The sequence below is a fragment of the Athalia rosae genome, chromosome 1 (assembly GCF_917208135.1).
Source record: "Athalia rosae chromosome 1, iyAthRosa1.1, whole genome shotgun sequence".
In the NCBI taxonomy this organism is placed as follows: Eukaryota; Metazoa; Arthropoda; class Insecta; order Hymenoptera; family Athaliidae; genus Athalia; species Athalia rosae.
Genome location: NC_064026.1, coordinates 1,624,819 through 1,637,078, shown reverse-complemented (window position 1 = coordinate 1,637,078; position 12,260 = coordinate 1,624,819). Strand labels below are relative to the sequence as shown.

At 42.2% G+C, this 12,260-nt stretch overlaps 1 protein-coding gene across 4 annotated transcripts in view; it reads left to right on the top strand.

Moving 5' to 3' along the window:
• Nucleotides 1-20: 20 nt before the first annotated feature.
• Nucleotides 21-12,260, top strand: part of LOC105693444 (nucleolysin TIAR) — a 360,079-nt gene continuing 347,839 nt past the window's right edge. Inside the window, exons 1-3 of one of the 4 annotated variants that reach the window (XR_007277998.1) lie at nucleotides 727-863; nucleotides 2,140-2,236; nucleotides 3,008-7,051. Coding sequence is in view for 3 of the 4 variants with exons in the window: in XM_048653707.1 (XP_048509664.1) it covers nucleotides 478-737; nucleotides 2,140-2,236 (357 nt within the window). In the remaining variant the exon portion in view is untranslated. Of the gene's footprint in view, nucleotides 864-2,139; nucleotides 2,237-3,007; nucleotides 7,052-12,260 lie in introns of those variants that run through there. The other 3 variants (XM_048653707.1, XM_048653668.1, XM_048653798.1) reach the window with 3 other exon arrangements.

Below are 12,260 nucleotides of genomic sequence, written 5' to 3'. Positions count from 1 at the left end.
TCGTTCGTTCGTATGTCCTCAATTTTATTTGATAATATCCTCTATCGTACATTTCCGGGATGACGGCAGACTGTACCGAGCGCCGTGCCTTTTTTCACGTATCGATTAAGATTAGATTTCCATTCCGTTTTCAATCATCGTTACATGGTACCGATGGCGTGACTAAACTGTCGGGGGATAAGAAGCCAAAAGGAACGAAATAACCGGTGTCAGTTTCAACGATAATTAATCACACATAGATGGACTTTTATTTAATTAAATTTCAATATTTTTGAACGAAATGACGAAATGACAAGTAAGTTCTGACGTAACCAACTTCGCTATTAAGGAATGAAAGAAGATTGCGATGAAATTGAAATTGCAGTTGAATCGAACTAGATGAAAATGCTTTTTGTTCTAATAATTAATTAACAAAACCATTTTGATTGAATCGCGAGCGCACGCGTGTGCAGAATCCATTGAAGCGCAAGCGCGGGAATGCACTTTAAAGTCGTTCAAACTAGCGCCCTTCCTCTTGCTCTTGAATGCACTTGGTTTCGCTCTTCCCTTCTTCCCTCTTCCCTATTTTCTATTTCCATCTTTATTTATCTCTCCTTATTTTCTACACGCCGCATCCGCATCCGCATCCCTCTCTGTTCTTTCCTCTGGTTCCTAGCGTCGCGTCGTTATGCACTCGACGCCACGGGCTGTTGGTGGTGCCGCTGGTGGTCGCACAGTCTTGGCCAGCGCACACAAAGGTAAATTTAAATAAAATTACTTTATGTAACACAAAGCAGCGGACACGAATGTATGCGGTTTATAACCCAGTGCATCGCCGTACACGAAACGACCAAGATGTCCGACGAAAAAGCGCCAAAGACGCTGTGAGTATTGACTTTTTTTTTCAACCCCCAGCTGCTGGTCGCACGTGAGATTCTCCGCATGTACAAACCCTGCATCTTCCTTCACCCAGCACGAAGAAATTTTTATTTCTCTCTCCCTTATCGTTTCAGGTACCGAAGTAAATCGCGCTTATTGCTCTTATTCTTTCTTCGTGTTTTAACAACATTAATTCCCCGCCGCAAGCCTCCGTAAGGGTGAGAGAAGGAAAAAAGAAAGAAGAAAAACCCGAGAGCTTAATTACTAATCAGCTACGTAAACGTGAAATCCATACTTGTGTCGTATATACGGTGCGCGACAACTCGGTAAAAGAGTTCAAATAAAAAGTTGACAAATTTTATAATCCAATCACGTTCCCGTTGTATGTATGTACAATTAACAACATTATATTGAGCGAAGTCGCAAGTCGTTGCGCGGCTCCGAATTAACAGCGTTATAAATTTTTTAATACTCCTTTTGTTCCTCTCAATTAGAGCTACGCTAGAATCCGTATAGATACTTCGCCAAGTTTCACTTTCGTTTCGGAGGTAAATTAATTACCCATCCGCGGGAGTCGAATGTTTGACCTCGAAAATCGGGATGTTTTATTACCATAAGTACGCCGCGTAAGAAGCGTGAATAAGTACAATCTACGCGATGTTTATTCAAACCGAAACCAATATAACAACCGCGAGAAAAAACGGACGGTAAATCCTGTAAACGAAAAAGTCGCGTAACTTTAAATAAATCTGACAGGTAATTACGAAGCGCGATCTTCGACTGAAATCAATTAACGACCGGTTTCTTTTTCTACACGGATATCATATTTTTTTGTACAGCGATACCATCCTTTTTATTTTCAACGAATGTGTACGTCATTTTTTAGTCTCGACTATTTTTTGTTTTTTGTAGCTAATCTCGTTTAATTTTCACCTTTGACTTTAACCCTCTTCATATTCTTCTCTCCTTTCGTTTCTCGATGCGCGCACGTTGCCGGACGCGTTTCGTTTACTCAATACTCCCACTCATTACGGGGTATTGTACGCCGCGTATTCACGCATAGTTTGTTCTTGTTCGCATATTCGCTCAACGATTAAACCCACGATTATTGACTAACATCTGCCAGAAGTTTCGTCCGATACCGTGTAACGGGTTTTTTTTTTTATTCTCATTCTTCATATAATCCGAGAGTCTCCGGAGGCAGCGTGATCCGCGTGGCGCAACCGAGGTTCACAAGACTTGAGTTTATCAAGTGTGTATGAAAATGATATTTTTTCACAGGTACGTGGGAAATTTGGAACATTCGGTCTCGGAGGATTTACTATGCGCCCTATTCTCGCAGATCGGGAACGTGAAAGGTTGCAAGGTCATCAGAGAGGTAAGATTCCGTACAGCATGCGCGCATATTCGGTTACTGTGACCAGTGATTTGAAAATATTTCGCGAATTATCTACTCGGAGGTTAACATGTATTACATTCAATTCGCGCGTTTGCAAGTATAGTCTAATTTGAATACCTGCTAATGACGATTTTCAGAATTTAACGATGGCATAATTATTTATCTTTATCGTATAGCCTCAAGGTCCGGTTCTGTATTCGGTGTGCGCTGTACTAATTTAAGCGGCAGTTACGCAACAATTATTAAAAGGAGCACCGCGGCCCGTAAATATTTACTTTAATGTATAATTAGAGAAAAACAAAAAAAAAAAAACAAAAAAAAAGAAACGGTAGATAAATAAATAAATAAACGAACAAAAATAAGATAAAATAAAATTGGCGCCTTAATAATTTCAGTGCGAGATTAAAATCTAGAGCAAATATTGCGGTTTTACGTAGCATGTACTATAATATAAATATAGTATATACTTAGACCACATGGATATTATATACATTATACATATACCTCCAATCTCATTTGTGGATCGTATTATAGCCGAGCCTGGGCGACTGCAAAGCGAAGTTTATATTATACAGGGTGGTGGTTTTAATAACGTAGTAGCTCGCGGTTATTTTACACTATCTGCAGCGCTTTATTACACGTATTTTAACCAACCTTCTATACATACAATACCTATACCCCATTGTGTTAAAATTTAAACGAAAAGTTTGTCAGCCGCGGCAAGTGCTGGTGTATAATAATTGGTTGCAGAATTCAGGGCAGTCCCGGCCCCATAACTCGGCGGTTGGCTGGCTGCCTGCGTGCCTCCGATGCGTGATATGACGCGTGTTTAACGTGCGTGATTTCATTGAAAAATATCGTCGAACCTCGCCGACCACCGAGGGCTGCGGAAAATCCTTATTCCTCCCTACCGGAGGCGAACCGAAAAATCACGAAGGAAAACGGTTTAATTTCCCTCGTTAAATAAATACCGCAGTTATCGATGTATCTTGATTATGAGACGATGAAAAAATATTTTTCAGAAACGCTACTCCTCGATCACCTCAGAGTCAAGTCCGTCTGGACGTCCAACGTAAGATCAGGGAAAGGCAAATTAGTAGACGCCCCCTTAGGATCATCAGGTTTGTACACTTTTCTCCTTGATTCGTATGATGATAACTGATAACTTGTATTTATTGTAACTTTCTCTTCATTTTATTACAGTTGATATATTTTATATTTCATTTTGTTATACTTTTTTTTTTTTTTGTTCCATACAACGCATGCCCGGCTGTCCACTTATTATGTGTTATAATAAAGTATATACGTACACATGTATAATCTAATACGTATGCTTACCTACCTTGAGCTTCGTAATGAATAGACATATATTTTTCATTCACATTCGTAACCTGTAAGGAGAAATCAAGGGTGAGAAAAATTCAATCTCAAGTACAGTGACTTCCTTGCCGTTCACTTTCTCCTTCGATACGATTAGATATTAGACTTACTTTATATTCTAACTTCACGTTGAGGATGCATCCGCTTTTTTGTCAACAATATGTACTTGCTTATCGAAAGAAAAAATCCCGATAATTTGAATGAAATGATTCTATAGCTGTCGAGCCCAAAGATGTCGTCATGTCGTGGCTCTGTTGAAAAAAAGGGAGATCAATTTAAGCAAAAAAAAAAAAAAAAGCCAAAAAAAAAAAAACAAGGTATCAAGATATTTTTCATTAATTTCATTTGTGTTTAATAATAACTCATAGATACTGTACATCTGAATGTTTAAGCCAGCTTTTGAGAAATATTATTACATCAAGGAGATTAGTGCACAAATTTTGATCACTGTCGCTTTCTGTATTCGTTGGACTGCTTTATATCATTAAAATAATAAAATTTTCCATCACAATAATCCATATTTAATTAATCGCTGCGATGTGACGTAGTAGTTGCGTTTCTGTTTTCGAATCAAGTAGGTGAAAACCCGTCGAGTTTTGTTCTGTTTTTTTGCTTCTAACGCATCGGGGTTTGTCGTGTGTTGGATAAAACTTTCCACAAAGAAGCAGAAGAAAAAAAAGAAATTGACGATCCGCCAAAGGGTGGAGAGAAAAAAAGAACTGCAAAGTGCGGAAGGTAAGTTGATATATCGATTACATGTGAATATAACCGATCACGTATCATCTGCATGATATTAGCCTTAATTTCTAATTAATCTCGATGGGGCTGGAGAATTAAAAAACAAAAAATTACATCCACGGAAGGAAACGGATATCCCTGATCTGGTGTCAGGTTCGCTCGGTAAACGTACTACAGGGGCTTTGAAATAAATTCATTTTTCTTTCCTTCATTTTTTATTTCACTTTTCTCTTTTGGTCGGGGAATTTTAAATCCGATTGAAAATATAGATTTATATCATACGCATGTATGCAGTTACTGTAACGTTATGTATAGAAATTACGTTATATCGTGTTAAATTGGCGTCGCTTTACCGACAGCACTCGTACGGGTGTCTGCGGAATTTTTTTTTTTTTCTCGTTTCCACAGAAAAATTTTCGAAACGAAAAACGAAGAAAAAATGAAATAAAATAAAACGAACGAACAAAATAAAAGTGTGAAAAATGAATATTTTTCATTTGATTAAAACCTTTCTTGTTGATTCATATATACCAGCGCCCTACGTCCTTTTCCATATCTATACGTGCGCCATGAATAAAATATTTATATATCTCACAATAGCAAAGCATGTACCGTGGTAATGGAAGTGCTCATATTTTATGCACATTCAATAACAAGGGAAACGTGTTTGTCCGTGGCATAAATAGGAGAACGAGGAAAAAATAAAAAAAAAAAAAAAAAAAAAAATGGAGAAAATAAAAAAAAATAACTAGAAAAATGAAAAGAGTAAAGAATGGGGAAGAAAAAAAGGCGGGTGGTGCTTTGGCTTGATAGCCTATTTCCTGGTCACCAGTTTACTCGGATGTCTGACCGATATATCGTAGGTATTATAATATCGATGATATTCATCGAACTCGATATCTACGTATACGTTGCACGTATACGTACCGTACGTACGTACACCGTATTCTTCCGGGTAGGAAATAGCCGTCGATAAAATGATCATCCAATGCACCGTCCCCACTTAGAAACCGTGATACCGACAATTTCAGATTTGTTTCGCGTGTTTTATTTTAGCTATTTTCCTATTCTCGTACGTACGTACATATACACAAATTATACCGGAAGTTCTCGTTTCCTCGATTCCGCGCACGAAGTTAATGACGACCGTTAATCGATCGTCGTACTTTTATACAGAGAGACTGCGAGCCGCCCGATGCTAATTACGATGTTTAGCACTTACGCATATGTATATTTTTACATTTATAAGTGTTAGAAAATTTTAATTGGGCGAAAACACGCGCTGATGTGTAGAGAATAACCCAGTTCCGTACCCAAACTACAATAGCATACGAGACAGCGTATACGAATCGCTGCCGATTCAAATTTCGTTCTTAATATCGCGATAATTCGTAAAATTATAATTACAGACATATCGTACGTACGCAGGATATTCTCAAGCGTGACAATAAAAAAAAAAAAAATAAATCGGTGATCCGAAAATACGTACACGGAGTTTCGCGTCGCGGTGTCGGTTAGCGCATCAGACGTTGCGGAATAGGCGTCGCGGAATAGATATTTCGTCGTAAGATTTGGGACGAAGCCAGACGAACGTTATATTATACGCATACCTATATCCCAGAGTAAGTACATAGGCGTACCGAGCGTAGAATTGTTTGGTTTTGAGCCCGCAGTCCATGGGGCTCCTAAAGGATGGATGGAATAAGTACGGTTTGGATTTCTTTTTGAATTTCCAGCCAAGAGCGAAAAGCCTCTCTCTCCCTGTACACAGATACGGTAGCCATACGTACAACTGGGACCCGATTTTCTGGCAGATATTCAGCTCTGGGACCAGCTCCTAAATCAAAACCAGCAATAAAGGACAACTGCTTCCTTCCGCGGCTAGCTTCTGGTCGTTCCGTATGAGGATAGGGAAGAATAAGAAAAATAAGAAGAAGACGAAGAAGAAGAAGAAACTAGACACGTGTCTTACCTCCCTCGCATCTTCCGCGTTATACCGCGTTATCCGTGTGTATCTATGCAGAAGAGATGTGTGTTCAGAAGCGGCACCCACGCCGCTCCCCCCCTCCCCCCCCTCCCCCTTTCGGCGGAGGAGCCAAATTTACTTAGAAAATTGGAGGATCCGGGCTCCAAGTTTCTTCTTGTCGAGCATTATCCGGTAGTATGTACGCCCCATGGTTTATATCACGAGAGTGGAAACGCGCCCCGAAGCTATACGTACACACACGCACACACACACACACTATCGGTACATACGTATACCCGGTGCAACGGCGTTGCTGCACGTACACAGATAAATCTGGCGGGTATAATATTTTACATGTATATCTTATACCCCCGTGCCCACTCCGGTATCGAATACCTGGTTTAATCGGAGTCACGCGATAGGCGGAAAAACCCGGCGTCACGCACCGTTTCTGTACAGTTCGCGAGAGCGGAAAGGACTCGACGGATCCTAGAAAACTACAGCTGAAAAATCCCACCGAAGGAATCCGGCTATTCGGACTGAGAGCTAGGAATGCAAACGGAAGACCCGAGATCACGATCCTCTGTATATCTTGCGATTTTTCACTCACGCGAACGCAAGCTCACCGTACGCTCGAAAGGCGATTCGTCCGCGGGGCGGCTCTAATTAAAACGCAGAATCGCGTGGAACTGGGGAAAAAAAAAACAAAATAAAAAAATTAGATTAGATTTTATTACGTGCAGGATCCTCACCCGGGAAGTTGATGTCCGCGTTACGGGCTCGAAATAAATTGAACGGAAGAAACGCGAGGGTGAAAATTTTGGGTCCTCTTTAAAAAATTGAAAAAAAAAGTCAAAAGCCGTACAAGTTTCGATGTTCTTACGATCGCTGGAATAAAAATGTATCCTTCCCACCCCTCGTTCGTAATTCTAATCGCATCCCTCGCGATGCGATGCAATATAGTTTTGCGAGCACTTTACCTACCCCGGACAGAAGTTATTGTTCCGAGTGTATATGTATAGGTAAGCAGAGAGATATACCTGTAGACGGGAGAGACGTGATCGTATTTCAAAACAACAAAATTACCATAAATAGTTTATCGGTCTCTCGATATAATAACTCGCCGTTAAGTTAACGGCGTATATAGAATTTGCCATTTAAAATCCCCGCGGAAGCGGGGGCCTATTTTTGCACTCAACTTCAGAGCGGCGACCCCTCTTTTATACGACGTAGACCAAGTACCCCGAGTACCTCTTATTCGTGACGTTGATTTACGAGTCGAACCCAAAAACTGCAGCGATGGGACAAAGAATGCAGAGCGAACGGGGTAACGACGACCCTCCCCCCCCGTCACCCCCTCAAAAGTCAACGATGCACTAGGTACCACCGTACTCCGTGCGGAGCGAGGCGTATCGGCGCTCTTCACCGGCCTCGTCCCAAATCCACTCGACGAAAACCTGATACTCTTTTAATGAAAAATAATAATTATCCGAGTTGAAAATTGTTCGACAAACGCAAAACGACGGCGGTGGGGCGGCGAGGTGGTCACCTCGCGCCGCGTGTATATCGCAGGTAGTTCCGTAATCGCGAGCAATTATACGTATTACGCGAAGGTGGACGGGGGGGGATCGAACTGGACGTTCGTTCGTCCAGTTCGCTTCATCGCTGTGAGTTTGCGGTGCGGCGGTTTCTGGTCGCTGGTTTGCGTAAGAATGTGGGTAGATGGTTAGCTGGTCGGCGGTACCCACCCGACTTCCCACCCAACCACCCCCCATACCTGTGCCGTGTTTTGTGTCGCGGTCAATAATTTCGCCTGAAACGCAGCAAACTCCCATATACAATATACTGCACTGTGGCACCGGCGCAATTATTATTACAGGGTATAGACTAATCTATTATGTACGTAATGTGGCTTGGCTGCACAATGCGCGTGTACACCGTGTACAGCGCGTAGTGTGGGTACATAGGGTACGGTATATGCTGTATTATATACATACCGACCCCGCGGCGCGAGGAGGGGGTGCAGATGCGTTTGTTAGATTACACGGGGTTGCACGAGCTTTACTCTCCCACACAGAGACGCACGACTCTGCAAGAGATATACGGATACGTAAAATGTATTTGTATACCATCCACACGCGTACCGCAATACCTGTTCCCTGCAACCGATCGCGTTTGTACGTACACCTCTTTACCTACCTTTACAAGCGGGTAAGTGCATACCGATACGCGATACACATCTGCAACCGCACGAACCGAGCTTTTGCAACCTTGGCGACGCGTACGAACGTACAGGCAATGGCATTCGCCGATTGCGAAGGGTTACGCTCCGAACCTGTTTGAGGATATGTCGTGAAAAGTGGCTCGAGATTTTCAAAAAATATTTCGAGTATCGGGTAGCGCGCGCGGGTGGCGTAGTCGGGGGTGCGGCGCGATGATTTTCTATCACGATCTCTGTAGTAGTTTTTTTTTTTTTTCTTTCTTCTTTTTTCTTTTTTCTTCTTCAACGGTTCTCCACATCTGCATACCGCATCTGCATACCCATATACTTACTCACACTACCCCGAGTTAATTATTAGCCCCCTTTCTCTCTTTTCTCCCTCGTCGTCGTCGTCGTCGTCGGTCGCTTTCCGTTTCGCAATTCCCGCAGCGGGTTCGTACCGCATATCTCGCAGGAATATTAATTAGCGAGTTAGGCCGCTCGCGGAGTTCAATTATTTTACAGAGCGAACGATGTTTTTCTTATTTTTCTTCTCGCCACCCCTTCGATAAATGTTATTTACTTGTTCGTTTTCGTTTTTTTTTTTTTTTTTACCTTCGGTGATTCGATCGCTCATTTATTTATTCATTTCCACGCGCTAGACGACGCGTCCGGATATCGCGTTACAAAACCCGCGAAGGTTGCTGCAATCGAAATTTTAATTGCAGCCTTATATTCCGCGTTGAAATCGCGTGTGTGATACGTAATCAATAATTACGAGCGTGTCATTTTATATCTTCGATCTAACGAAACGGAATCTAAAACGAGAGTATTCATTTATCGGTTTCAATCGCGTTGCCGCGTTTATTTCGAAAATTCTTTCCGTACAGACGTGTGCGTACAATATGCATGTTTTTTTTTTGTTCCTTTTATTTTTCCTTTTTCAAAATTGAAAACCTCACAACTCTATGCCCACAACCTTGAGTTTCAACGTCTGCGATTCGTTGACTGATGTTTTTTTTTTTTTTTTTTTTTTGTTGAAATTTTGACTCCCGATAAAGATCCGTGGCTGTAATTGCACCGCGTTGGCATACCAAGAAATTTACGGACCGTAACAACAAGTCGATGATGGCATTGGATTCTTCGAGATAATAAAAAGGTATTTCAATTGAGTCCGAAGGTGAAAACGAACGATCACGCAAATCAGACGCAGCGGTGAAATATGTGCCATAAATTTAAAACCGAAGAGGGTAAAAAAAAACCAATAAAATATTGCGATTAAGGCGTGGGACAATATTTTCAATCACCTCACACAAATCCGTTGAAGAATGCACGTCAGGCTGACGCAGATTCGATTCGAAACGCATATTACTGCAAAACAAATTTCACGTTATTGTACAGGTATTTTGTTTGTTCTTTTTTTTTTTGTCAAATCGCAAGCCTCGATCAACCTTTGATCTTCGAATCGGCGTGATTGAATAGGAATTTACACCGTGTATATATCTCGCGTATACAACGCGATATCGACTCTGCTTTATGACAAAAGTCATGTCCCGTTAATTATAGAGTTAAATCCGGGTATTAAAACAGCTGGTGCGCTATTCGTAGATGTACCTATGTACACGTATGTGGGTACCACCGCGAGCGGCGCGATCGTGTCCCTATGTAGAGGGATGCGAGTCGGTAGCAGGGATGACCGAAAACTGCGTTGAACGCTGCAGGATTTTCCAACCCTCTGCAGTGGCGACAAATTTATTCGCGCGTTATACATCGGCGTACACCTGTAAGCGAGTGAATTTTCGTCGTTCTTATTTTCGGCCGTTTTACGGACGCGAAAAAAAAAAAGAAATTTATCCCGTAGAGTAATTTGCTTAAGAGAAATCGCAGAGCTGACTTTCTTCGATTGTACAACAGGTGAGGTGGGTATGATTATCAATTCAAATCGTCGGGCGGTGCGGTATTTTTATTCATTCGTTCGTGGTTTTTTTTTTTTTCTTCTCCTCCGTCGCGTCGGCCGTCGAACGTTGTTTCAGGACTCTCCTGGCGCGTCCGCGTTAGCGGGCATGCGAGTTATGATTTAAGCGCAATCAATTCTACGCGTCCGACGATCAGCGGGAATAAATTAATCGGAGTTACTATCGGAGTTGGTGTATTTGTTTTCCGCTCGGCGAATTGTGAAAATTAGATTTAGGGTTACTAAAAGCTTCCATTGTACCCGCGGCGCGGGCGACGATCACCGCGGTGGTGGTGTGGACTAGAAATATCCGCCGGTGTCGCAATTTCTAATTATAGTTACCGTTCGCGAATGTACGCGTACCCCGCGCGTATACGTATGCACGCTCGATTCCCGCGTACAGATGAAACGTTGCAACCGCACGCGTACGCGCGGACACTGCACACTGTCCGACTGTATAGACGGAGATTCGCCTAACCGGCGATCGCAGCTTATCGTCACCGAAAATAATTCGCTCACATTGATCGGTTTTACCGTTCCTGTTGCCATTATTATTCACGTTGTTATTACCATTGTTGTCGGTATCGTTGTTACTCGTTTTTTTTTTGTTACGACGGGGGCGGATATCCCTCTATCAAAATACCCGGAAATGTAGCGCGCCGTGGATAATTATACAGCGTGCGTGTATTTCGCGCGAAATAGGCAACAGACGTACTTATACGCGGGTATACGTGAATTTATAAATATACGAACGCGAACCGGTGACATTATGCAGGTATTGTACGTAAGGTATACAGGTATAGATATATCGTACGTGCGTATCGTAGCGTATACGCGTGTACGCGTACCGTTACCTGCAGATCTGGGCGGGACCAACAACGATTTGATATTCTGCAAAGAGAAAACACTTTCTTGTTCACCAGGTTCACGATGATACGTGGCGATTCCGAGACCAAGATATTTGCCCGACGATTGGCGGAAATTTTCGAAAAACTCGTCGACATCCCGCTCCGATATTTTCGATTTTCTTCACTGCGTTCGCGAAAATCGCGAAGCCTCTTCGTTTTCGATTTCTGGGATTTGTTTTTTTCTTTTTTTTTTTCTTCTGGTCTTTTGATACAGCGGTGTGAAATTGTGTTCGACTCGCGTGTACGTCATACGGCAATGCCAATTATCACGGTAATGCAAATGCTTCCATTGACACAGATTTTTGCCCCAGTCAACGGCATTCCTTATTCCGTGTATAAATTGTATACACACGTAAAGTAGACGCATGCTTTTATGTAGCATATTATAGTATACGTATAAAAAGTCGGATGAATAAGCGGGAGAAAAAAAAATAAATAACTCAGACGGACATGTAGCAGAGGTGTCTTCTCTTCGGGCCGGTCCCCGACCCGACTTTCTTCTTTTCAACCGAAAAAAGTATGCTCGGACCAATAGGCGATGCGAACACGTATAGGTGAACGCGAAAAATGTCCACCTCGGCATGTATTTGTCGCGTTCAACATAGCCTTGACCTTTGTTACTCCGCGTGGCTTTCGCATAAACATTTATTCCCTCGGCGTGGCTTCGTGCATACTTTCGTTCGTTGGTTGTATTTTACATATACGTATGTATGTATATACACGTTATGTTGTATGTACGTACATTACAGACCCATACGTATCCGCGGCGTACTTCTCGACTCCGTTGCCGAAGCTATACATATAGGAACAAAACAGACACGCCTCTTCGGCGCACGTATAACTTTACGTGATACGTA